A 27,990-nucleotide genomic window follows, 5' to 3' on the forward strand; every position below is an offset into this window, starting at 1 on the left:
AGGGAGGCTTGTCCATTCTGGCTCCTGTGTAGCAGCGTGATAACGGGGATGCAACAAGTGCTCACACACCAGACTCCTCTTCTGATCCTGGGGATACAAACACAGCTCAGGTCACCTTCGGAATATCATTTAAAAAAACAAAACAAAAGAAAGAATAAAATGCAGGTCTAAAAGGATCACTACGGTTATTTTCTCCATGTCTCCTATTGGCAATAAAAACACTATACTTACCAAATGAATGGCTGAGGTCAGACAAGTGAAGAAACGTAGGCAGTCAGATGAACACACAGATCGTTAACAAACACCAGGGCGTAGCCAAAATGATCTGATTGACCGAATTAAGATGAATAAACTGTCCATTGTGAACATCCAACATAGACTGATCTTTTTGACCTTCTGTACTTGCCGTACCTTCTACTAGCTCTTTATGAGGGACATTTCAGGTGCGCTCTCTTACAGTTTAACCGCCAAACAAATCTGGCTCGTTTTTACCTGTCAGATAATCTGACTGCTCGCGTTTCTTGCGTTCCAACAACTTACCAATTATTTTGCCGAGGACAACACACAACCAATAGATAATAATGATGGCCAAAACTAAGAAAATAATAACCCCAAATGATCCTGTCGGCCTAAAGGGCTGGTCATGTTATAAACAAATGAGACACCCACCCTGATTGTGGTGCAATGTTTGGCAGTACAAACAAATGTCTGTGTTGCGGTCAGTAGCAGGGCCGTGGTGGAACCTGCAGGGTGGCCTGTCCATAGAGGTCCCAGGCCCCAAGAGCTGAGGCTCTGAGCGGGCCTGCTGCACCCGCTTTTGCCACACAACATGGGCCCCGGCATAGCAAGGCCAGTCCTCCATACCTCCAGAGTCCAGAATGAGGGGCACGGGGAGCAATGCAGGGTGCAGATCAGGAGGCGAGCAGCAGAAGCCCGGTCCCTGACCGTAGTGGATGTGGATGCTACGGTCATCCTGCAGATCGAGGCTCTGGTGGAAGCGAACAGAGGGGCCATCAAGCACACAGCCGCCCACCCGCCCGAGAGGAGCGGGAGGGTGTCCGTGTCCCTGGTGGCAGCAGTGGGGTTGAAGCTGTAAAGGGATTGAGGACACCCGTACAGGAGGTCCCGTCGGGCTGCTGGGGTCATGGTCCTGGCACTCTGTCACAGGACTGGGCCGATCTGTGGGGTCTGGCTTTGGGCACTGGCAGGGGCTGTGCCTGGGAGGGCAAACAGGCGAGTCTCTTTCAAGGACAAGAGCAGCAGGTGAAGCAGGTGCAGCCGCCGCCGCAGCAGCAGCAGCAGCAGCAGCAGCAGCAGCAGCAGCAGCAGCGGCCCCCTGCTCCTCGTCCGAGCCTCTGCTCGGGCCCTGGTTGTGTTCCCCCTCCTCATAGTGGTGGTGTCTGTGGCGGTGGTAGTGGATGTGGCTGAACACAGTCTGCGGCTGCTCCTCGGGGCAGCCTGCTTTGTTAACCACTGAATCCAGAGACCTGGGCCGGGCCTGGGCGCATGCCTCCAGGCTGCTCCTGCGGGGGGCGTGCCCAGAACCTGGCCCATAATACACAAACGGATCGTAGTCACTGCTCAGAGAGCTGCGGAAGGTGGACCAGCTGCCATAAACCCCCTGCAGGGACACGTCGGTACAGTTGAGAACCGAGTCGCTGGAGGAGCCGTGGCAGGGCCCTGAGCTGGAGTCACTCGCGGGCCCGTCGGCCAAGTATCCGCTGCGCTCCGTGTGGTAGCTGCCGCCTGAGCAGCTGGCGTCGTCCTGCCTGCCGTGGGCCGGGCCCCCGCGGGACTGTGGAGCGACAGAGACGGGGTGCTGTAGCCGGGAGTTGGACGCACTGCGCTGGGCCGGACAGGACGAGCGATAGTTTTGGCAGGACCGGCGGGGGGTGTAGTGGTGCGTGGACGTCCTGCAGTTACCGCTGATCCTGTGGGGCCTACCGGGAACCTCTGCAGGAAGGTGGTACCCACAGCCCGACGCAAGCGGCCTGCTGGCAAGGAAATGTAGTGTTTGGGGATCCACGGCGGAAGGGCCAGTGTAGTGGCCGAGCGAGGGATAAGGTCCGGAGGGTCCCCGAGGATAGTGGGGCCTCAAAGAGAAGGGAATGGCATGCTGGGGGAAGGGGTGGTTGCGCGGGTTGCTGTAAGGCTGAGGGTGCAGGAAACCCTGGCTCTGCTCTGGACTCTGTAGTCTGTTCCTCTGGGGCTGCCGCTCCGTCCCTGTGGAGCACAGCAGCAGTCAGAATACACACAATACTGTAGGGGAACAGCTACTTCTATTTAATAAGCACTGCTTCAAAAAAGTGGTTCGGATTAAATTTTTACATCAAATTGAAATCTTGGCAATCGACTGAAATTCTTCTGTGTGTGCATTGCGTTCAGATGAACTCAATTTTGTATTCTTTACCAATATTTGACTGTAAATATGCTTTTCCTCACCCATGATGTTGTGCATGCAGAGGGGACACGTGCGGTGTTGCAGCAGCCAGGGGTCGACGCAATCTTTGTGGAACTCATGAGCACAGGAGATGATCCTCAAATGCTTGGGGTGAAAGCAAGACAGAGGCAGATTTGATGATAAACAGCTGACAAAGGACGGTTGAATCTACAGATACAGGATGTTCCTCTCTCTCTCTCTCGCTCTCTCTTCTCTTACCTGCCCGTCCTGGAAGTCCTCCAGGCAGATGGCACAGACGGGGCTGGAGTTGGAGCTGCTGGCCGACCCCCAGGCCGCTCGGTGACGCTGGGAGCTCGAGCAGCCCTGTGAGCTGTAGGTCGTGGTCTCCAGCCGACCGATGGCCTGCATGGTCTGCTGATGGACAGAGTCCTGCACGCAGAATAAGCAAGGGCTAGGAAAAACCTTGAACATGTTTTAATACAAATCTCCAACTGAGCTGTGGATCCTTTGCTTTCACTCACCCAGGTCCTGTTGGACTTGCACTTGTAGCGGAAAGCGAAGATGAGGACGATGGTCAGAATAGCGAGGACGATGGTGAGCAGGATGCCCACATCATAATGTGGCTAAAAAGGGAAAAGAAGATGGACAGAGAGCAAGATGTTTGTATTATTTCACAGACTCCCCTTGCATGTTTTAAACTTAAAGAACCATCCAGTCCAAATCAACACTTTCTCAAGACTTCCTTTCCGGGGTTCTTCTTCTTCCAGACAATTTAACGGAAAGCCAGAGAGAGAGAGAGAGAGAGAGAGAGAGAGAGAGAGAACGGGTTTCAGTGCTTACCCATCTGGGCTGCTCCACCATGATCTCGATACGAACTTTGGCTTCCTCGTTCTTGTTGACCAGACCCATCAACTCCTCGGCGTCCTCCGCCTCCACCAGCACGACTGGACGCGGGAGGGAGTCTGTTTCTCGCAGCTGTGTGTGTGCGTGTGTCGTGCAAAAAAACAAAGCAGGGAGAGAAAGATACAGAAACGTGTGAAGTGTGAAATTTCTGTGAGCATTCTCTGTCCTGCATATTTTGTAAATGAATGCAGCCGCGGCAGTGTCCGTGCACTGACCTCAGCAGCAGCGTTGGCGTCATCACTGACATCAAAGATAACAGCCTGAGCTCCTTTGTCCAACGCCATGCGGGCCTGAAGGGGACGACACGGGAGAGGCGGCGGTCAAACACGAAACATACAGACGGCGAGGACATTTTCAGGGGATTCTGATATGACATATATGATGAGGATAATGGCGAGAAAGTACACATTCAGTAGGGAAGCTCATCATCCACGTTATGCAGCAGACAGTTCCTGTGATTACAGCAGACCATTCAGTGCCTCGATCCATCACTAGGTGGCAGTATTGTACTGAGCCTCAGGCCCCACAGCACAGACCAAAGTACAGCTTGTCCTGCCACTGTTCCACCTGACTCTGGAGGCCAAACACTGACCCGAAAAAGCGTGCAAGCAGGAATCTGAAGGTCACGGCGCCAATCTGCCGCCAGACTGGACCTTTTTCTAATGTTGGTGAGTGAAGCCGGAAGAAATAGTGCTATTTGACCGAGTGAAAAGAGAAGATATTGAGTCAAATGCCCCCAACATGCAAACAGGGACTCTGTCTATTCAAACTGGGCTCTGAGAGCATGCATTCATTATGTTGTTTTTCAGTGTGTTGTTTCGCAACTAAACTTTAAATAAAGATACTCTGAACAAGCAACGGCGAACGTTAAATCATATCAAAACAATGACACAGGTGGTCAGCGGATTGGCTCAATAGTCTCAGTAACATAGCAATTAGCTAACGTTAGCCGCCGCAAGCTACTGATCATACCAGACCAAGACTGAGGGGCGAACTCACAAAGAATGGACTGCGGTCGCTGATGGCAACCGCTGTCTGGCCCCCGTCTCGCGGTCTGATTCACAAAAGATATTGTGCCAATGATATCGCGCCGTAAACACGGCGATAGAGCCTTAAATTGTGCGCGTGCAGCCCAGCTCCTCCATGACGGGGACCGGTTTGACCCCTGTGTGTAGCGGGTTTGACACACAAGGCTTTCTGGAGAACCACCAGAAGCCGGCGAGAAAAGAAAATTGCAGCCTTTTCATCAATACCTCATCACATGCTCTCAAGCGTCTGGCATCTGCCAACGCTTAATGAGGAGGAGACGCAAGTTTAAAACACCTAATCACCCGGGTCAAACACAACACTCAACAGGGATTTCAGAGCCTACTGCTCGCGGCACAGGGCAGGGAGGAGCCCACACACACACACACACACACACCCACACACAGGAAAAAGGATCACCCAGTTGATCCATTGATCGTGTTAGTGAAACATTTGTTTTGTGGAGTGGCTGCGTGGAATTCAGATCCCAAAAAGAGAGAGTCAATGCGTGACCATGGAGAAAGAATATCAGAAGCATACAGAACCTCCACCTACACCTCAAAGGACATTGCAGATCATGACTTGGAAAGTGGCTAAATGGCCATCTGTGTGTGTGTGTGTGTGTGTGTGTGTGTGTGTGTGTGTGTGTGTGGGTGGGTGTTTGCGCACAACGAAGCCCGCAGTCGAGAGTTAACAACATTGTCCCACAGAAACGCTGGTGGCCGTAGTATTTACGGTCAGAAGGAGGTCAAATAAAAAATTAACATATCTCCTTTGATCTGGTTTCCAGCTGTGGTTCCACAGCCTTTCCCCTGTTTCATCAGAACAGTAATTGTAGTACGTGCATGGGCCTAAAAGGGGTGCGGTCGAGTAGGAGGAAAAAAATAAATAAACTAGATCTGTGACATGTGGGGAAGTTGCTTTACCTGGGGTTCAAAAGTTCCCTTATGCGGCATCATAAGCACATATGTCCTGTAATCATGGTGATCTTGTGGTTCAACACACACACACACACACACACACACACACACACACACACACACACACACACACACACACACAAATAGTTTCCTATAGTCCACGAACATATCATAACATACTTCTCAGATGACTGCGGCTGTGGTCGTATTATATCACAGCATTAGCAGCAGTGACACCACAGTGTGTTCCTCCCCTGTGGAGCTACGGATCCCGGAAGAGGCCCGAAAGAGATCTTGTTACATGACTATTGGAGAATATATTTAACCTTCAATGGCGCAGGGAAAAGCTGTGACGCGAACAAGGCAAGTTAAAAAGGAGGGTTTCAACATCTCCACCAGGGTTCTGTTACGGTTGGAAGTGAAACAGACATCGCTGTGGTTAGGTAAACACCCAAATCCTCGTGGAGGTGCAACTTGACATGTGCATGATTCAACGTTTTTTTGAGGCTTTTGAGTAAACACTAACAATTGCGGCATCGGAAATGGCTGCGGTTCGCAGGGGTATACAGCGGAGGACGTCCTCGCTGGAAGAACTAACAAACAATAACGCTGGGGTCACAGGAGTCTGCTTTTGGCGCTGATTGGATTTCGACAGGGGGGGGGAGCCTCGCTGTGACCTGGGAACTGAGGGTAAATACTCCAGACGAGGCCGGTGAGGAGCAGCAGGGAGAGCTGTCCACATCAGCGAGCTGTCGCAACACATAAACACACCTGGAGGGCGCGGAGCCAGAAAGAGGCACTGGGAGGTCACACAGGTACACTTTCAGGTCACAGACGAATATTACTTCTGTATATCTGTGTCTTACAGTTGCTACCCAGCACCTGCAGCCCCCATTAGCCCACCCACACTATCCACATTCACATGAATAGGCGGACGCCTGATTTGGTGTGAATGCACTAAACATTCACGAACATTATCTCAAGTTTAAAACAATTACTTCAGAAGCTTTAGACTTAAAAGCTGCTACAATCTCATAAACATTTCAACACAAAGTGGCATTCAATTGTAACGCCTAACAAAGTTGAGTTGCAAGTGATTCATCATAATTTTTTAAAATTATTTCCACGGATGTCGCGATGATACCGTTATCGGGACTTCTTTTGGCCACGGTAATCTTGTAGTGAAAATGCGATATTGTGACTAGTTCAGAATCTGTGTTCCCCCTCCACGACGAGCAGCACTTGGCTGACGGCAGTCTGAACCACAGCTCATCTTGCATAAACACCAGATCTGAGCCAGTGATCCCCCCACACCCCTCGGCATCGGGTGGCCTGCTGGAGGGGCCCGCCAGCGCTGTGTGTTTACATCCCTGGCAAAGTGCCGTCCGTGAGCCAGGCCCGGCATCGCAGTGTGTTCCGAGTTCAGGGTCGCGCGCCAAGGTTTTTCCGTCGCCTGACAAGATCACTTTGCCTGTTAACGTCTCTGTGTTTGTCATGGAGTTTAATGTGGTGCGGATGGCACCGCCAGGGGCCAAATCAAGCCACAGGGCGAATCCCCCTTCATCTGCAGCCAAGTTCCAACGTAACGGAAGGGAAAAGGGAGGGGGCAATAATGACAATATTACACACACATAGACACATTCAGGCTCGCCACGGGGAAACATCTGCTATATTAGTTGAACATCTATGATTACAGAACTATATTCAGAGTCCAAGTGTGACCTAGTAGCTTCATAACCTCTGACCTTTGACAGCAAAAATCTGTGCATTAAAGGAAGAGTAAAGATGAACTCTTCAGTCACTCGTCCCCAGCCGTGAATATATCTGTCTCAGCAGGTCATTTATTCTCTTAATGAGCCATCCATTTTTTTCTTCTTCTCCATATTACAGAATAAATCTGCCAATGGAGTGAGATAATTTGACTTGTTCCAGAAGTGGTCGGCGTTTCGCTTGTTTCTGGAATATCCGATAAATGAGTTTCGGCAAAACAATACAGAGCAAAGCAGGACAGAGAACTAGTAACAACTACATTTAAATCCTTCTCAAATTAATCTGTAATCAGATTAAATAAAAACTAAATGACTACTGTTTGGACAGACAATTTCATCAGCGCAACCTTTCACTCTCAACCAAAGCTAATGAGTGAGCATGGTTGTCTTCATGTTCCGGTTGATTACACACCGCCACACACTCCGTAACCCACCGCCATAAACCTGCCGGTGTCTCCGATAAGCCTTCGTGTGCCTTAAAAAACACGCCGCCAGACTCCATTTAACTCAATCTAACGTGTCTTTTTCTCAGCGTGACTATCCACATCATTCACTGCAGGGGTAAATTACACCATGGAATAATATGTGTGGGAATAAGGAGTGAGAGTGAAAGGGGTAGAGAGAAAAAAAGAGAAAGGAAGGGCGGGAGAGGAGAGGAGTGAGGCGAGCAGGCTGTGGTGCCGCTGCATTAAAGTGTCTAATGACAGAGTGCAGAGCTCCGGCCTGCAGGTCTGAGGCCGACTCTCTGCTCTGTCATTTTTCCTGACTGGCCCGACACACTGGAACCATTACCGACGCACTGGGACGTCGCCGCGCGGGTAAATGAGGAGCAGACGGGGTCGAGGCTACTGGTGGTGGTAAACTTGGGGATGGGTGGGTGGGTGAGGGGGGGTCAGAGTGGATGTTATGGAGTTATCAGGACTTAATTAATGGACTCAACGGACGGTTTGGAGATTCGCCCACTGGTCAGTTTACCTGTCCCACAGGACGCGAGCACAGACGTCATCCAATTCATGCGATTCATCCAATGGTGACTGAGGTATTTGCACCAAGTGGTGGACGAAAAATAAACATCAACTACATTATCTGCATTTATTATTGCTTTAATTATTTTACATAATTAGTAGAGTAGCGAGACCAGAGCAATATTAGATAGAAGACAGGACAGTTGAAGTTCTCCTCCATTCCTTCTACTTCTTCTTTCCTGGTGCACTGTCAATGTTGAAATGCACACCTTTATTTTAAATATTGTTTACTTTGTTTTAAAGCTGTATATTAAGTCTAATTGTGTGTGAATAACTGCTCTATGCGTGTGTGTGAGTGTGTGTGTGTGTGTGTGTGTGATTGCCGGGTGCCCGCCACTGGCTGAGCGGCAGTTGAATTGGTTTTGAGGAGGGAAGGGTGTGGCCCTGCTGGGTATCCATTACTCACAGGGGTACTTTGATGTGGGGCCGCTGGAGGGGGGCGAGTAATGTATGAAGGGGGGGGGGGGGGGGGGCGCAGGAGGGGCCGGGTGGGCATGTCAGGGCAGGTGAGCAGATTCTACGCTCTCAGGAAAAGTATTGAGCCCGAGGGGGTGGGTCTGAATCACACACTCCTCCTCCTCCCATTCATTCTGGAAAACACACACACACACACACACACACACACACACACACACACACACACACACACACACACACACACACAGGGTTGGCCACACTCCACGTGCCGAGGAGCGAGAGAGACACTGGAAAAAGTTATAAACCTGATCTGGAGGTTAGAGAGGTCATCTAGAGAACAAACAGTATTAAAGCTCAGCCCGCCCACCTTCCCCCCACCCCCCCCCCACACACACACACACACACACATTTGAAAGGCAAAGTGCAGGGTGACACAGAGAGACCGGCGTCATCTGATACACTGTCACCTGCTAAACACGTCCCCAAAACATCAAAGAGCCGGGCAGCGGGACAGATGAGACTGATGTGGCTGCCGTCGCCACCTGACCTCCCTTTTCGGTCCTTCAACCCCCGGAGGAGGTTTAACTGCCAGTAAACATGTCAAGGAGGAGAGAAAAAAAGGAGAGTTTGAAGACGAAGATGCTGTGCCACTCCTTAAAAGGAAGAGTTTGACATTTGAGGACATAAGCTTATTCGCTTTCTTGGTGAGTGTAAAAAGAATAAGATCACATCTGTATGCTACGTATGTAGCGAGAGCCAGGAAATGGTTGGCTTAGCTTAGCACGAAGGCTGAAAACAGAGGGAAAACAGGTAGCGCGGAGCTGTCAAAAGGAAAAAGAGAAAGAATCTGTCGACCTGCATCCCTCACCAGTGTGAAAACGACACTGTATTTTTGACATTGTGACATTTTTATCCAACTGAGTTCATTGACACTGACTGCTGCTGCAAGGAAAACAATCTCTCCAAACAACCCAAAGCTGTGTAAGCATGTGAAATGCTTCTGAAATTAATTACAGCTTCAACTATCGAGATACTTCTACACAGGAGTTCCTGACTGTAATAAGTATAATTAAGTAAACCACCTGAGTTACGGGGCAGGAAAAGAGATGTAAAGAGGGAGAGTTAAAGCTCTGGATGAGCCAAACCCCACCTCTGATGCTCTCTTCTCACTTCGCCAAATGTCTAGAGGGCCTTTTTTTGTTTTTTGTTTTCTGTGAAAGTCGCCAAACGAGTAACTGCCCGATCCCACAGAGGAGCCACTATCTCTTTATTGTTTGTATTGCACCCAATCAAGAGATTCAGCTTGGAATAATCCTCCTTTGAGTGGAAGAAGACACCCTGTTTTGTAGGCTTGGTATCGGTATGTTGATAAATTCCTATGGCAGTGATGAGAGTATAACTAGAGGAGGGAGAGAAAGTGTCCTGCATAATTTCTCTCTCTGTGGCCGGGCCATGGCGGAGTTTTTTTCTTCTTTCTTTTCAGCGACGGGCGGTAACACAGAGACTCGAGGGAAGCCAATTAGAGGGCCTTTCCCGGCCTTTTAAGAGGCAGATAATGTTCTTGTTTTCATAAAGCATCCTGTTATTTAATCAGGCCTGTAAGTGAGAGCCCGACAACCCTCCTACAGCGTCGAGCAGCCTCCCTCCTCTCCTTCCCTCCCATCATTCCTGCCCTGAGCCCTCCATCTCATTCAACAGCTCTTGTAAGCCTCCAGGAATTCATTCTTGGAACAGGCCGTGCAATAAGCCTTTCTGCAGTGCAAACACACACACACACACACACACACACACACACACACACACACACACACACACACACACACACACACACACTGTCTGTACATGAGGCAGAACCAAGCACAGTATTTGTGTTAGATTTCACAAATACTGTGCATTACATTCTGACTGTTTACTGAATAATCACATGAGTGTAATCACTGATTAATGTAACAACGGAAAAGCATTGAAATCATCTATTTCCAGTGGTGGAAGCCATGCATTTCATCTATTGTTGACACTTGTTGGAGCTTTTCAACAGTTTTATATATTGTTGGCTTTTTCAAACATTGTGCTATGACTAATTACTATGGCTGCCAAACGAACATGGTGGTATGAAAAGTACAATACATCCTGAGATGAATGTAGTGGAGAGCAAGTATAAGACAGCAATACATGGAAATACTTAAGTAAAGAACTAGTAGCTTGAAATTGCACTTAAAGGTACAGTCTGTAGCATTTAGGGGGAAATGGACTACAATATTAATATAAAATATTAAGTATATTTTTCCGCCATTTGCAGTTCATTTCTTTCAGTTGGCTGCAACCTGCAATCTCACTGCTAGATGCCGCCAAATCCTACACACTGCACCTTTATGTCCATGCACTCATTTATAACTGTAACTACTTAAATGTAGCTATAGTCCACCACCGTTTATGGATATTAAATTATTTCAGTTGGCTCAGTGGATATTTGATCTTTGGGCGGAGAGTCACTTCACCTCGTATTTATATAACTATTTCAGTAAAAACAAGACTAATGTGTCTAGGACCATGTTAGCAGCTCTGTGAGGCCGTGCTTTGAGATGATAAATAATAAAGATCAGACAGTTCAGCAATCATCAAAGTGATTACCCTGATGGGGATGAATCTCTGGATCAAATCCATAAATTGTTGTTGACTCACAACCACAAATGTGCACCTCATGATGGTGCAAGAGAAAAGCGTCATGGGATGATGAATGTCTGTCAGAAGAATCATGGCAAACCATCAAATAGTCATTGAAATATGTTCAGTCTGGACCGACCGTCCGCAACATCCCAAGTGCTAACAGCTAGCAGCTAGCATGGCTAAACATGTTTACACACCACCAAAAGGAGGTTATTGGGGAAGTACAGCTCACATGTACAGAGTTTGACTATCGGAACGTTATCTGGCCTCTAAAACACTTTTCGCGTGAGATGTGGGTCAATATATCTAAACAATCTTATAACTAAATACGCATGATGGCTGCTGGGCATTCACCCCATGCAAATCTGAGTCTAAATAGTCTCATTGTATCCTAGTGCATTACATACTGTGGAGAGCCTCACTGTTTGCCCTGTGAATCTGTTTCGTCAAACCCCTGTTAAAAGCCAAAGCACAGGGGTGGGGGTACTTGGCACTAAATGACCTGAGTCAGAGTTAAACAGGTTCATACTGCAAGAGGAACTCGCTCCCTCCGCCTGCATTGTGGGACTCACAAGACCTGTTTGCCGGTTCGCTCTGAACTCCGGGCGACGCTTGGTGCTCGCTGGCTTGCCTGGGGAAGTAGTTATTGGTAACACAAACCTGTCTACTTTCCACTTCACTTTCACCAGCAGCGCGCCCTGGCCCAAGCCTGAGGCGGGCCAAAAAAGAAGAAGAAAGAACGTAAAAGAGGCAGAGATGAATACTGAAAGAAGAGAAAAGTGAGACGGTGGAAGGACACAGGGGAGATGTCTTTTTTCTTTTTTTTCTCTCTCTTTTCTTTTTTTCTTTTTTTATGGGAATGTTTCACTTAATCTCATAAAGGCAGCGTGAAAACCTCCATCTGTTTGCCGAGCGGTTCAAAAGAGACTCCACATGCCTCCGCTTGCTGCTATATAACAACAACATTCTAATGCAGATCTTAAAGAGGGCCAGCGGCTCAGCCTGCACAATGAGAACTGGGACGTGCCAGACGCGCCGACGGAGGACGGGAGGGTGGGAAGAGAATTAGGTAGGCAAACAAGGGGGATCTGTGAGCGGCAGAGAGGGACCGGCAACAACAAAAAGGGAGGAGAGAGTGCAAGAGAGAGAGTCAAATCAAAGCAACTACATTTTCCTGTCAACAGTCCTGCTTCTGACCCGCTAGACGTGACCTTGAAGGACTCGAACAGACAGGACCGGCGTGGGTCGCCCTCTGGCCTCGCCCGCCCCTCTGAATCAACCCGTTCACCTCTCTTGACTCTCTCCTGCTCTTCTCCTCCCTTCTGCTCTCCCTCGTCATGTTTCACCACAGGGCTTACCGGTCGCCTTTGTCATTAATAGAGGAATGTCCTGGCTGAGAACGACATCTCGTGTTTTATCGTGTGGCTCTTGAGCGGGTAGGGGCGGTGGGGGGGATTCAAGGGCAGCACCTTCGCATTCAAGGGCCCCCCCAGGGGTGAAGACACAACTCAACCGTCCCTACGAGGAGCGTACGGGAACGCTCCTTGCTGACAAACCAAACCAAAATACAACAGATGAGTGACAAATATGAGTTAATGGTTTCTTTGATCGAGTCAAAGGTGTGTGAGACTGAAGTGGGATGCCTCTGTAGTCAGGTCTTCCTGCACACCTCCAGGCCTCTCTTCTCCCCATAGCCGGGGCAAGACCAGGCCCGATCCCATCTGCAGAGCTATTTTGACAAGCCAACCCCCTTAAAAAAATCCAGGGTTCAAACCGCTGGAAGATCAAAGGACTAATACAGCAGTAATAAGAAGTTGCTGCCCCATGAACGCCTCATTCATCAGGGAGAGGCAGTGATATAGTACAGTTGTAACTGGAGGGCCATTAGGCACTCATCATATGATTCCATTTGCCCCCCCCCCCCCTCCTCGTGGAAAAAAAAACATCTTCAGCTCCGCAGGCGGGAGTGAGAACCAAGAATGAACTCCGACCAGCAATGCCAAAAATCTGAGCTGATAAGGAAGTTCACAAACGTCTTTCTTTCTCTCTCTCTTTGCATGTGACGAAATCTCACACACACACGCACACACACACACACACACACACACACACACACACACACACACACACAAACACACGCCCCGCTTGCAGCCAGCGGAAGGTGTTTGGGAAGGAGGGATTTTAATAACAGCAGTCTGGCACAGAATGGTATCATCTGGCCTCTGTCTCTCTTTATGAGCATGACATGGCGTTCTATTTTTAGGGCGGCATTTTCTCTCCGGCTGCCTGCTCCCGACGACAGCCTGATGAAACCCTGACCCCCGCGCGCTCCCTTTGAAGTGACAAGTGAGAGATGGGCCGCCCTAATACGAAGCCCTTGAGACGCGAACACTTTGCATTCTCCGATGACGGTAGCAGGCGTGCGGGAGGGTGGCGTGCTCGCCCTCAGGGAGCGGATAAGAAGGCCTGCGCACACAGGCGCTCACATGGGTAGCCGTTTATGTATGCGTGTGCAAAGTCACAAATGCACAATTGCCTGTTAAAGACACAGAGAAGCCTGGATTGATGAGCCCTTGCAGCCAAGTGTTTAAGTCAGCTGAGATAACTCAATGTTTTCTGTAATTTGCTCATTTCAAGGGTCGTTTTGGGCCATAGTGCACTCTAAAACATTTTTATACTGGTTCAATTTGAAACTGTTTCCCGGCTGCCTGAACAACACGAGTGAACTGAACTTCATTTGAATAATTAGCGTCGCTAAAGTAGTCCATAAAAAGCGACCGCAGGTTTGATGAAATTCAAGATAAGTTCAATGAGGCATTTCGTTGAATCACCAACTGTTCAGTCAGAGTGTGTCTCGCTCGGTTCCTCATTTGACACAAAGAACTCCCGGATGTTTCTGCTGCCGAGACCCTTTTTCCACCCGATTTAAAGGTGCCGTATTCAAGATTGGGAGCATTCATGTTGCCTCTCAACAGCCCTCAACATGGCGGCGGCTGGGCCAGCAGCTAACAACGCTAACAGTGCTAACAATGGATAAACCACCGTACAGCAGTGCAGAGTGGCGGCCACTAGCATGCACGAAAAACACTTTACATAGCAAATACTTTTCTGCTATATTTACGCTCTTAATATCAAATATAGCACTTTTAATACAAAGACGACATGCAAGGCCGCCCCGTCATGCTCCATCGTGCCCAAGGGGCACTGCAGAGTTAAAGTGGGTTCATGGGAGAGACGAAGGGGCATGCTGCTGTTTTTAAAAATCAAGGGCCGTAACAAAAAGGCAACAGTTTGAGCTTCAGCTCATGGAGGCAAATATTTCAGATACAAATAATGAAGATACCCTGAAGACAATTGTGATAATTACAGTGTAAGGTACTTAGAGTAACCAACTTTTAAGTTGAATTAAGTTGAACACGTATGTATGTTAGGTGCAAAAAGTAGTAAAGGACCTGTCTGCAACAAATGAGACTGGAAACGATGGGAAACAGGACTCTGGACAAAATATTAGCCGGAACTTGTTGAGAGGGGCATATTTTGAAATCCGCACATATACACATGCAGGTGATATTCCAACAGCGTCTATTTTGGAGAGGTACTTCCCACCGAGCGGCGCTGTGGACATCTCACTGTTTGTGTATAAAAGTTTTGCGGTGATGCTGTCGACAAGCTCAAATTGGACTGCGGAATCAGGGCAGGCTGTGTGTTCGCCGGACATGCCCATACCCTGCAGAGCCTGAGCACAACCCAAAGTGTCATGGCAAAAAAATAAAAAGGGCCAGCATCTGAAAAACACCGGCCACCGGCTCAGAGTCAATGTTTAGCTTAGGAACGCTGGCACCGCTGAAAATACCCCGGCAGATGCCGCAGGAGTAACGCGCGCACCTTTAGGCCCAGAGAATGTTCCACCTATTTAAGGTGACGGGATGAGTGGAGAGAGTGCAGCGGCAAGGACGCGCACCCCTCCGCAAATCCCTCACACCTCGTTGGTGGGAGTGATGACAGCGCTGCACTGAGCCGGGCGACAACAATGCCGCAGGTGACGCAGGCGACGTCTGTTAAACTGCGACCTGTAGGCCTGTGTCAAACCTCCTCACTGTGTCACAATCCTTTTTTTTCAACTAAAGGCCTGTCGTTCAACCGCTCCTGGTCACCTGCAGGTTAAAAGTGTGTGTGATTGATTGTTAATGAACTAAAAAGGCGTGCTTGCTCGCTTTAAGCGGTGTTTGCAGCAGCCCCAGGCTAGTAGCTGTAGGAATGCAGCGGTGGGATGCACCATCAGGGGCCATGTGGTGGATGGATGGAGTGTCAACAGCTTCCAATTGAGAATTAAGTTCATGTAACCACTAAGTCCTCTTCCACATGTTTGTGTAGATTCACCCCGTTACCCCAACCCACTTTCCTACCCCACAGTGAGACAAGAGGAGGCCTAATTCCATCCATCCCCTGAGATTCATCCAACCGCGCTGTCCCTTTTCCGTCCCACCTGCTCACCTGAAGAGAGAATTGAACTAAATTCTCTCTTTTTGTGCCTCACCATAGTCACCAAAACCACTGTTCCGCAAAAAAAACGAGTGACTTCAAAATGCAAAGTGCACACATACTTGGCTTTTTAAGTGGCCACAAAAAGAGGAATGCACTTTCTCATCGAGGAGGTAAAACCTGAAGTATTCCTCTCATTCGTCGGGCCCCTCGGGAAGCCAAGCCGCCCTGAAAGGTCCCCCCCTCTCCCCGAGCGATAAAAGCCTGTTCCTATGCTTGCTAATCTCTCACAATTGCAAAGAGCTTGTGTTAAATACACACCGCCGTTCACTTTAGGTACCGCCGCGCAACCCCCCACCCCCCCCCCAAGTCTGTGAATTAGCACTAGCGACCAGCTGGTGACCTCAGGTTTCCCGCCGATTACGAGGCCCTCAGGTGGTAGAATGAGGACACCGGCACCAACAGCACAGGGAGGCATGAATACAGCAGCCATCTGTACCTAATAAGCATAGAAATCTTTGTGAAATTGTGTACAGGCCCTCCCAGACAAACCGAGGTCAACTTTAGCGGCTGGAACTTGAATGATACTCCAATTGCTCAGGGTTCTTCCTTGTACAAAATATTATTTGTCCGAGACCCATGGGAATGTTCTCTCCCGTCTACACTATGTGACGACAACAGAAGACTTATCACTCTGTTTTCCCGTCCTTGGACTTCTAACGCAGCAGATATTTCACCAACATCCATTACTACTGACGGCTCATTTTTGCTCTCAAACCTTGTTCCAAGTTGAGTTGACATATTTGTAGCCAGCACTTTGGACGGTCTGTATTATTTTGGGTGAATTCTACAAGGAGGTGTGCACAGACCAAACTGTTTGAGTTGGAAAGAAAGGGGCTCCGCTCCAATATGTCACGATTGACCTCTATCATGGTCATCATGTCATGGCTGGTGGAAAGTGACCCATTATATCATACAAATACCTAATTTCTTTTTTTTCCTCACCTTATTACACATGCATTCATGTTATAATAAAGAACAGGGACGATTCAAAAGGAAGATCTGAGCCATGCATCTACAACATTTTTAGGAATTATCATTGATGAAAGTTTAAGTTGGAGTATACATATTGACTGTGTTAGTAGAAAAATAAACAAATCCATTGGAATTATAAGGAGGGTTAGACATCTTGTTTCTGCAAACGTATTCTTTATTACAGTTTATCCTTATCTTTCATATTGCAATATAGTTTGGGCAAGTACTTTTCCTACTTCTCTGAAAAAAAAAGTTTTGTTAGGATTGCAACACGATCACAGTCTCAAATCTCAGCTGCTCCTTTATTTCACAAACTGCAGATTTTTACTATTCTTTAACTTGCATTTTCATGTATAAGACACTTCTAGGTGAAGGAAATATTCCTGATCATTTCAAAACCTTCTTCAAAGTCAATTCTCAGATTCATTCTCACTCAACTCAGAAATCTATTGTCATATTTCATTACGTCATCATCACCCCAAAAATTATTTAAAAAAACTGCAATTTGGCAGTTAAAGTGAATTCATTGGATTAAACAAGTTTAGTCACAGATTACAGAATGCTTTCTTTGTTTTAATTGCACCATCATTGCGGCAAACCAGAGGGAACATTTTGTTTTTGAGAGGCTGAACGCCAACAACTCTGAATTGAAGCAGAATACTTGGTGGGATAAAAACATGTTGTGATCATCTATCTCTTTTTTTTTACTTTTACTAATTACTTTTGGGAATTTAAAGCGCTCTGGAGTTATTGGAAAAGTTTGGATCTCATAAGTCCTAGACAGCCATCACTGGAATCTAATTCTACAAATGGTGTAATACTAATCAGATATTCCCCATTCTACAACAGCGGCATTCAAACATTGATTTATAATTAAAATGTCAACGTTATGAATGAAGCTTCGAGGCTTCAAACTATGAACTATGATTCTGCTTGTGCAGGGAACGACCTCACAAAAGTGCCCATTGTTCGGCTTTATCCAAAACCCTGTGAGAGTGGCTTCCCCATTGAAATGTGCAGCATCATGAAAGGAACAAGAAACAGAGGAGACTGGCTCGGGGAAATACCCTGACAGTCACCACACCATCTATTTTAAAATAAAAGACTGAATAAATACGACAAATGATATAATTGGTACCATATGAGCCATAATGAGCCATAATGAGTGAAGAGAAGGCAGTGATTAGGCTGCTGGATTCAGAGCTGAGTACTTCCTACCGAGTTATCTTCACATTGATATGCGCTAAGACAGCAGCTAACTTTAGCAGCAGAGGAAATGGGAAAAGACTATGTCGTCAGGGTCAAACAGAGGAGCGTGGTCAGTTAGTCTTGCTGTTTCTAAAGAGAGAACGAATGACGCATACGGTGCCAGGCGTAGGAAATATCTGAAAAGGCCAAACAGAGTCACTTAAAGCCGTTAAAAAGCAGGAGAAACATTTGGAACAGTTGCCGCTGCCGCTTGGTAGAAAGGGGACAAATAAGCCCAAAGCTACTTCCACATCACGTTTGAAGCTGTTGCGTATCGAGATGAAATCAATGACAACAGCAGCGTAAACCGATCTGACAAGGAGCAGGAGGAATATGACAGGAAGACGGGGCTTGTTGCTCAGAGGACTGAAAAACAGATTTGGAAATGTCGCTGCAGGATTTACAGTTTCTCTCATATTGAAAACAGCAAGAAGTCTGATGTGTGTGTTTTGTGTGCTTCAAAGGTTAAAATCTAGAGTAATCTAAGGTGCATGGTCCCTTGCCGGTCTACGAGCCAAGAGTCCACCTTTGACTAATAGAAAGAAACAGAAAGTTATCGTGTATCCCTTTGAAGACAACTGTGCAACTGTCTGGCAAAGATGAGCAAATAATGAATTTTCTTGGGAGAGAAATCAAAGCGAAACCCAGAAGTCTGCTAACAGTGATGCATTTCATTCTCGCCAAAATGTCCATTGTGTACCTGCTGCTTTTTGCATTTACTTTGAAAAGCTGAAATATTCCCCTTTTTCCAGATGTTCCCCTGTGTTCCTCCTGCTTGCCTCGTCTCTGACGAACTGGAGACGTTGGACTCGGCTACTGGAGAAAGAGCAGCCAAAGGCAGCTGCCATTGCTTTTCCAGCCCCTGTCTTTGCTAAAAAAAACAGCAGGCAGGAATGACCTGAGGTCAGTGTCACCCCCTACAGACAATCAGACACAAGGAGACAAAAACATTGTCATGAGGGCCGTGATTTATTCCTCCCTTCAACGAGCTTCCCTTGTTTTCGACCACTTCCTGTCACTGTGACCGCTATTCCTGGCGTGAAAGTTTAGACCACACTAGAGGACAGATTGGACCAATCGGATCAGCTTTCAGGACTTGTGCAGAGCAAAGTATTTGTGCTATTATCCATCCTTTAGTTAGCCATTCTACAGCTGCAGTAGTTGTTATATTGTCCTGATCTATTCTGCTGGTGGCTACCGTTTCCCCGGAAAAAAAGAAAAGAAAAACTCCCTTTGGCAAACAGGGACTTATATATGGAGTTATATATTAATGAATTTTTTTTTACAAAAAGATGTCATCATTTAAATCAGTAAAATGTAAATGAAAAAGTGTAATCTTTCTACATTTTCTTATTATTCCTCCAATAAATTTGGAAAAGGGAAAAGTTTAAAAATAAAAAAAATATATATCTTCCATCCAAACTTAACTCCCTATTTGTATTGTTTGCATTAACACTATCTTGATGAGTTATCTTCATCCCATAAAAGCTATTTTCCTCTGTGTATGACAGTGACATGCTCATGTTTAGGACCGTGTAGGAAAATTTGCTTTGAGATAACTTTGACACAGTACATGAAATGGTTAATCAAACGGTGAAGAACTGAATGTTTTTGCAGGGCAGGGATTGGTACAGGGATCGGTTTGGGGTTTATATACATACCCAGTTTCCAGTTGATAAGGTACACCTCTAGCTAAAACTACTTTTTTGGAAAACTTAATGACACAATCACATATTGAGGATGTGAAACCATCTTGTTTTACAGTAATTATACCGTGGTTTAGCTGAACTGAATATGAATCAATTTGACAATCATATACGGCTATGACGTCACAAATACCAAACAAGCACCATCAGTGTCGTTCACCTCTTAATCCCTGAGACTGACGCAGTCTTTGGATCCGCCTCTTCACAAAGTGGATAGCGGATTCTACCGGATAGAGAAAGATTTGGAAGGAACATTTAAAGGCACACGCACACGCACACACACGTAGTGAATTAGAGCGTTTAAACAGGATTACTGCACAATCAGCCGTAACCCTTTTCATCTGAGAGGAGCAGAATCAATAAGCGAGGCTTTCTATGAGAGACAACAAGTTCAGACACGGGGCCGAAGACTCGATCACTGTAAAAGCTCGCTGTTTGCACAAAACCGTGGATTCTGACTGACAGTGGGGGGGAAGTCAGCTCGGCGTCTCACAGCCCTCTATCCAGAGCGTTCAGAGTAGCACGACTGGCAGCCGCTGCGAGGCCTTTTCTCGTCGAGTCATGTGTCGCTCCGTGACTTAGCTTGAGAACTTTTCCAGGGCTTCGGTGTAAACAGAAAAATCCGGGCTGGCGAGCGGAAAAGCCGGCAGATCACTTCTAGCACGGCATGCTGGCAGAGGAAGCCCGTGGCCTCCGCTTGTGTTGTGTTGTGTAATGATGCAAAACCACAGGAGCGGTGGAGGGTTTTGATTTAAGCGAGTGCATAAAGAGGGCCGTATCGGAGACACAGACCACTGCAAGTCTTATTCTAGATGATTCAAAGTTGACCAGAAGCAAAAATGTAAAGGCCACGGGGTCGACCTGATAGCAGAGCGGTTACGGTGCATCTATGTGGGCGCAAATGCCCTGAAAAACATGGATAGGGGCGGCTGTAGCTCATGGGGAGAGTGGTCATTCTGAAACCACAAGGTCGCCGGTTTGATCCCCTCATATCCCCTCTCCTCATAGTTCACATGTTGAAGTGTCCTTGAGCAAGACACTAAACCCCCAGGTGCTCGCCGGGCGCCTCACGGCAGCACACTGCTCCTTAATTACTAAGGATAGGTTGAATGCAGAGAATAATTTCCCCAAGGGGATTAATAATGGATAATTTCTTCTTCTTTTTAAATACATACATATTTAGCATAAAATACCCCCAAAATAATATAAAATACGCAATGGTGTGGCTTAAACTGAGTCCAATAGGTGAACAAAAAGAAGGGAAAAAGGGGAGACAATCAATATTCTTCTCTTCTTTTCTAATGTTTTCTTAATTTGAGAAAAATCAATCAGGATTAGTATTCCTTTAAAATATGTCAACTTATTGTTCCCCATATGTTGTTAAGTTTGGTTTCCTCCAGGGTGATAAAATATCAACTTGTGTGCGATGAACAATATCCTTCTAAAATTGACTGCATTATAGGATCATTAAAGACTTCCACTTCAAAGTTGGAGGAGCAGAACTTTTACATATACAAAAAACAAACTGCTCATTTCATAGAAATATGTGAATGTGGGTGAGAGGTTGCCAGCAGTGCAGAATGCACCAGGAGAGGGCGATGAGTAAATGCACAACGTATCGATGGTGTCTGGAGAAAGCGTTTCCTTTTAATCTGAAGACGTCCGGCAGCACAGACATCCTCGGAGACAAACTGTGAGATCCATTCGGTAAAACGAAGAGCGAGAGACGGCACAGATCACTGCAAATCAGCTAAAGGAATCTCCCCGTGTTCATGATGTCGCTGCGGATAGGAACCTCTGAAAACCAAAATAAAAACAAAGGACAACAATGAAACCTTATCCCTCAAGGTTTGCAGGCTCACTTTGTTTGGTTTACAGTCTATTCTGAGTGCGCGCGGTGCAACACGAACCCTCTGTGGCCGTCGAGGTATCTATAGATCAGTGGGGCGGGCTGCAGTCAGACTAAACTGTAAACAAGTCTCATCCAGAGACCACGGCTGACCCAGCACCGCACATCCCGAGCAGTCTGATTCATCCTCCTCGTAAGGCCAAACTCTTCAACAGCTGCACGATGAATCTTTCCCCCACCACCCCAATAAATCCACCACGACCAAAAAGCTTTGAATCTCGCTACGGAAGCCAGGATGCAGGTGGCTGGAGCGGAGTTTACTGCAACACATACTTTCCAGGCGACCAAAACAACAAGAGAGAACGACCCCCTCCCCTCCTGCACTTCTACTGATTTCAAAGGAGATCTGCAGGGAGGGAGAAAGCACTCGGAAGCAACAGCCTTTTGTTCCAGGGTACTTTTACATGAGGGAGAGACCGTGTTTTTGTTTATGGGACAACATAGTGTTGCCATTAAGGCTTTAATCAGAACTGTTTTCTGGAGTCAGCCTTGAGTGACAACCCCCCACCACCTCCCCCCTTCGGCCCGCTTGGTCTGGTTCCCACTGGAGGAGCAACAGGAGGAGGAAGAAAGGAGCGGGGAAGTGTGGGAATGTCTCTACATCGTCGCCACGGCGGGCAGCTCCTAAACATGGCTTTAAATTAGGGGAAAAGAAAACACAGGCTAAAAAAAGGCAGTCGCCTAACTATACTCCTGCCTGCTAATTTGTCACCACTTGAAGAAAACGAGGGGGGAAAAAATAGCAACAGTTTTAAATCACACTACTTTAAAGTTAGGATATGCCGGCCAGCGTGCACGGCAGGATACTTAAACACAAGGGGGATTTAGGTCAGTCGCACATACATCTAAACCATCGTGGGCGGAATCTATGGAGCTCCGGCTGCATTCATATTAGAGGGAAGCAGAGTGTCTGGTTCTGGCTGGCCGGCCGGCTGGCTGGGATCGGACCAGTGACAGCTGGGGCTTGAAAAAGCCTTACATCCAAAGCCAGGGCTCACTGCCACTCGCTACATCGCAGCGCTGAGCTAAGCCCACCCCCCTCCTGTCCGAGCCCTCACTCTGAAAGATCACTGTCCTGAACAAAACATTAGGCTCCTGCCAAATAATTCCCTCTAAAACCATCTTCTCTTTAAAGGCTGAATCCAAGAGCGGAAGGGGTGCCGGAGAGAAGACACCATGGCAAGACGGAATATCTGTCTGCTGCCACGTCTGGGAGTGTTAGGGAGGGTCACGGAGAGGGGAGTTTCTCAAGGCATGGAGCATTTTCAACACCGTGTATGTGTGTGTGATCTGTACCTTATCGAGCAGCGGCAGACAGCGGGGGACCCTTTGCTCCAGTTTGACGATGGTGATGAAGGGACTCTCTTGTCGTTCATCCTCGCTTGTGTTGCACAAAGACAGAGGGTGATACTGCAAAAGAGCAAGGGAGAGAAAGAGGTTATCATCTCATACGAGGAAAGAAAAATAATCACTTTAATCACAAATTAGCAGCAACGCAGATGTTTCCGGTCGGGATTTGTCTGGATGAGGGATACATGTGTTGATACATGTGTTATGTGTGCAGCCCTCCTAAGAGGTGATGAATGTCTCAGGTGCACAAACAGCATCATGCACCACGGCCCACGAGGTTAAGGCCCGCCCACCCAAACGCACCGATTTGTTGTTGTGAAAAAAAAAGCTAACATAACATTCACAGCAATAACCCGTAATATTTGTCGCGTCTTAAAAGTGCTTTTATTTGTTTTATTTGTGTTTTATTTGATTCTGGAATGCCACACAACACAATCAGCTGAGCACACTGGTGGATCTTTCAAAGAATGAAACTGGGGCTGTTTTTTCAAACACAAAGATGGAGAATACCTTAAATACTGCACACTTTAATACTAATCTCACGTACCGACAAACGCAGATTTCTGAGAACATTTTTACTTCAATTGGCTGGATGGAATCACCTGAAATATTTAACATACTTTGAATGCACTTGGAGGAGACTTGCTCTAATGCGTATCTTTGCGTATCTTTTAAAGTTAAGATTTGTCCTCCGATGAGTGGAGGCGGAGGTGGTGGGGGAGGAAAAAAAATCAAACCACAGCTGTAAACCAATAGAACAGATACCACTAACCTCTAGAATCACACAATGTATCCTGATGAACGAAAACACATGTAACCTACAAGTATGTGAACGAAAGGATGTCGAAGAAAAACAATGTTTGAGACAATCTGGACAGTTAGAAGCGCTTATGTCTTCAATGAAGGCGTTTCCTCTCAGTTGATATCAAGTTGATATCAAGAGGGAAAACTTTGGCACCCGAGCAAAATCAATTACACGGACGGCGATGTTCACTCCCACTCAAAGCCTTGAGGACAGAAAGACCGAGAGATAGTCTTTGGTAGGAACATTTGATCCCCTCTGAAAGGGAGGAAATTCGTAGCTGCTGAAAGGCTGCATTTAAGGGCTCAAGGGATAGCAATGGTGTTTGCAAGTCACAGACATGCTGTCACGGGTATGAGGAATCGCACGGCAGTCCAAAAGGGAGCAAACCGCTCCTTTAAAAATAAAATACCCCCTAGCATCACACATTTCCCTCACATGGCATTGATGAGGAGCTCCCTCCATCGTTCCTTGTTACAGCTCACCGATCGGCCCAGCAGCGGCCCAGCAGCGGCCCAGCAGCGGCCCAGCGGCCTGCGCTCGCCCCCACACCCCAGCGGAGGGCGGTCCCAGCCTGCCCGGCCGTCCTCGGCCTGCTAGTACTGCCCCGGTGGGCCTCTTCATGTGGCTGTGGCCTGAGGTCACGGGGCTCCCCCTCATCTCATCTCACCCAGCGGAAATCTCTAAATTAAAAAGACCCAAGGGGGACATCAACAGCTGGCACCCCCAGCCCCGGTCCAGGGGAATTGACGTAATGTGCTGCAAAAGGGCTTGTGCATGTCTGCCACAAGGAGAGCGAGTATTGGGGCAGACTTTGGGTACGGAGGTAAAAGACGATAGGAGGGAAACTCTCAGACCAGTGATCACCAATGAAATGTATGACCTACAGACAAATTATAATTTTATTAAAGACATATATCCACCTATTTGTGTTTAGGAAAGAAATAAACGTCTGTATAAAATTACAAATTGGTACGATAGTGATCTTTATAGAGACTTTACTGTCACGGTAAGCATTTAGCCAAAATGGAGTCAGTTGTAACGCCTTAAAGGAAACTAATTAGGGAGCGAGCAGAGAAGTGGAACAAGGTCCCTGAAAGCTGCAGGTCTGCTGAGACCCTCAGCTCCTTTAAATCTAGATTGAAGACTTTTCTGTTTGCTGCTGCCTTTAATTGAACCAGATTCAAGGATATTAATCAATCTCTGCATCTCATTTGATTTCTTAAACGGCACTGCAACTTTTATTCATTTTTTTAGCTTTTTGACTGTTTTTAATGTTTTAATGAATGTTCTTAATTGTTTTTAAATCTTGTTTTCTTCTGCATTATGTTTTGATGCTTCTAATGGTTTCATGTGAAGCACTTTGAATCGCCTTGTGGTTGAAATGTGCGATACAAATAAACTTGCCTTGCATTAAGAAAAGGTTTATTATGCAACTTACCAAAGTATGTATGCTACGAAACAAAAGTAAGTTAAAATAAGTCAACAGTGCATGTTTTCAGACCTGTCTCCTGAATGGAAGCCCCTGTTGTGGAAGCCAAGCAGCTAGATGGCATGAACCCCTGGCCTGCTGGGCGGCATGCCGCGCCGCCAGCTGCCTCTATACCAGTCCACATTTACGAGGCCCTAATTAGAGGCCTGCAGCTGAACTTGGCCCTCAACAAAGAAAAATAAATAAAAAAATATATCCTTTAATGACACCACTTCCCCGATGCCATGACCTCTGCTCTCTTTTACTATAGCTTTCTGGGAAATGTTGAAAGAAGAATCGTATTTTACCGTAAAAATACATACATTTACAACCCTTCTTTTGAATCTTTAGGCTTGGTCGGTCATGTTTGGATCTTGTTGTGATGTTAAACATGTCGACGCACGGGGACTGTGCAATCATACCTAATAAAGCAGATAATAATCCCAAAGCTGAGCCAAGCTAGCTCAGAAGGAGCGGCTGCTTTTCACTCTCCTCTGGCTCTTTTGAGGCTCTGAGGGCAACCGCCGCCATGGTCACAGTATCTATGTTTTGCATCGCTGACGAGACTATGCATTAACTTCTATTTTAAATATGCCCACACCACTCGCAATCAGATGGCTGCGAACACTCTCCATGTGCCACCAGCGGTGCCGTGTCCACCACTTAGGAACACGCTGCAACGGGACAGACTGCAACGTCTTCGTTTGGGTCCTGTGCGGCCGTGAGAAAAAAGAAAAGAAGAAAAAAGGGGGGCCTGGGAAACCAAATCACTGAGTCTCCATTTCACAGGGACCAGAAACCACAGGGCACGCAAACAGCTCCCCACAGACTGTTAACAATGCTCACTCCTCCGTTCCGCCTCCTCCTCCTCATCTGTCTAGATCTGTTGCAAAACCGACGGGGACGTGTCCCTCGGTTCCTTTGTAGCCGCGATTAAAGGCATTCCTTTCCAGCTCAATCAAAAGACTACCCCAAAAGTATTTGAGGCAAGCTTCTGACAGCCTCAAAAACAAATACATGGACAGAAACAGGGGAGAATAAATAGTAGCTGCGGTGAGAAGTCAATAATATTTTTTTTTTCTACCCCCCCAACACACCCCTCCCTCCTTCGCTTAGCCCTGCAGATCTTCTTTTTTCATCTGCCAATAATCAGCAAGAAAGCTTTCTAGTTAATCTGCTGCCAGCAGGGAACCAGGCCCAGGCAGTTATGTCAGAGCGCGTCAAGAGGGGTGGGGGTGGGGGTGGGGCATTAAAGAGCGTGCACCTCTCATCGAGCTCCACCACTCAATTACCAGCCGCTCCGGTCATAGGGCTCCTCAGGAATGATCCAAACGAAGCAGATTGGTTTAGTAGGGGATGAAAGAAGTGCATCAGTGCGATTATTCTATCACACAGTGCGGATCAACGTGGGGAGCGAGCGCGGCAAACGGCCTCTTCAATGGAGCTCTGCTCAGAGGCCTGGAAAGCCTGCCAGGGTTGGTGCACATCAGGGAAGAATTCAATCAGCCCCGCCACATGTGAGCTCGCAGGCACACACACACACACACACACACACACACACACACACACACACACACACACACACACACACACACACACACACACACACACAGCTAAAAGCACACACTATCTATTCCCTCAGTTCCACTTCCTCAGCGAGTGTCTCAGCCTCCCAAGTCTGGGCTCAAATCCCAATGAAGTCTCTTTGTCTCTCTCATTATCTTGGAACTCCACCACAACACACCTGTTCTGTGCATTCTCACACACACACACACACACACGGTCAAAATCTTCCATGCAGGCTGTTAAAGTGAGAAAGAAGTCGCTGCTAAAAGGACGCTAGCAGTCCGTTTAGAAAGACCAGGCTTCAGCTTTTGGTTGCCAAAGTTAACAGTTGACAGCGTAGTTTTATTTTCATAATAGCTGTCCTATTATTAGACTCCTTTTCTTCAGTAATGCAACTCAGCATTACACAGTTAATTTCTGTTTTGATTCTCTCTCTCGCTCATAACACAACATCATTTAATGATGACGGCACTGTTTAGGCTCCTCTTGGCGGGCCCTGCTCCAGCAGTTATAGGCTACCATGGCGAAAAGAAAGGCAGAGCAGGCGCCCCAGAAAAAGGTCTGCCTAACGTTCAAACATGAGTGGCTAGATGAAATAGTCCAAACTGACACAGGTAGGATGACACTTTCAGACATATTTAAATATGAAGAATATTAAGTTATTAAATTGTTTATATAGGCTACCTTTAGGAAAAATGACACCATGTCAATTTAATAGGCCTATAATTATTGTTAAGCACTGCATTAGCATTTTTCTTTCAATGAAGTTCCACTTAAATGTTGTACCTGCTGAGAAATGACTAAACACCTTTGATACTTTTATTTTTTTTATATATATCATTATCAGTCATAACCAGTGAACCAGTCATAACCTCCCGTTATTGAAGTTCAACAAAGATCCTTTAAGTTCAACTAAACTGACTGGTAAAACACCATCATTAAAATGTTCCCAAAGTCCAGCCATTATAAAGGATATTGAATAAATATCAACCTTGTATACATATTGATGCATTTGCTGTCATCTCTTTGAATCCCCTATGGCTAACGCAGGCTTGTGGTCATTTTCGGCAGATTGCGTGGTTGCGAATTGCTCACAATGCTGAAATGTGCGCTCAGAAAAAAAAAAATTTGCTCAGTGCTGAAAAAAATTAGAGGGAACATTGGTGGTTTGCTAAAAGGAGCAAAGGCACTGCATGTAAAAAAAAAAAAGTTGAAAGAGATCGGAATCTGGTTGCCCCGGGTTACCAGACAACAGGTATTGCATGTCCCAGCCGAGATTTTGCTCAGTGCACG

The 27,990-nt window shown here is 46.9% G+C and overlaps 1 protein-coding gene across 1 annotated transcript in view; it reads right to left on the reverse strand.

The window, feature by feature from the left end:
* Positions 1 to 61: 61 nt before the first annotated feature.
* The window catches only part of rnf43 (ring finger protein 43), a gene marked incomplete at both ends in the record, with an annotated part of 66,675 nt that continues 38,746 nt past the window's right edge, over positions 62 to 27,990 (reverse strand). Inside the window, 8 exons of the mRNA XM_079214136.1 lie at positions 62 to 87; positions 670 to 2,223; positions 2,443 to 2,545; positions 2,660 to 2,830; positions 2,923 to 3,024; positions 3,242 to 3,376; positions 3,520 to 3,594; positions 22,805 to 22,918. Coding sequence (XP_079070262.1) covers positions 62 to 87; positions 670 to 2,223; positions 2,443 to 2,545; positions 2,660 to 2,830; positions 2,923 to 3,024; positions 3,242 to 3,376; positions 3,520 to 3,594; positions 22,805 to 22,918 — 2,280 coding nt within the window. The remainder of the gene's footprint in view (positions 88 to 669; positions 2,224 to 2,442; positions 2,546 to 2,659; positions 2,831 to 2,922; positions 3,025 to 3,241; positions 3,377 to 3,519; positions 3,595 to 22,804; positions 22,919 to 27,990) is intronic.

Source organism: Taurulus bubalis, assembly GCF_910589615.1.
Source record: "Taurulus bubalis genome assembly, chromosome: 2".
Classification (NCBI taxonomy): Eukaryota; Metazoa; Chordata; class Actinopteri; order Perciformes; family Cottidae; genus Taurulus; species Taurulus bubalis.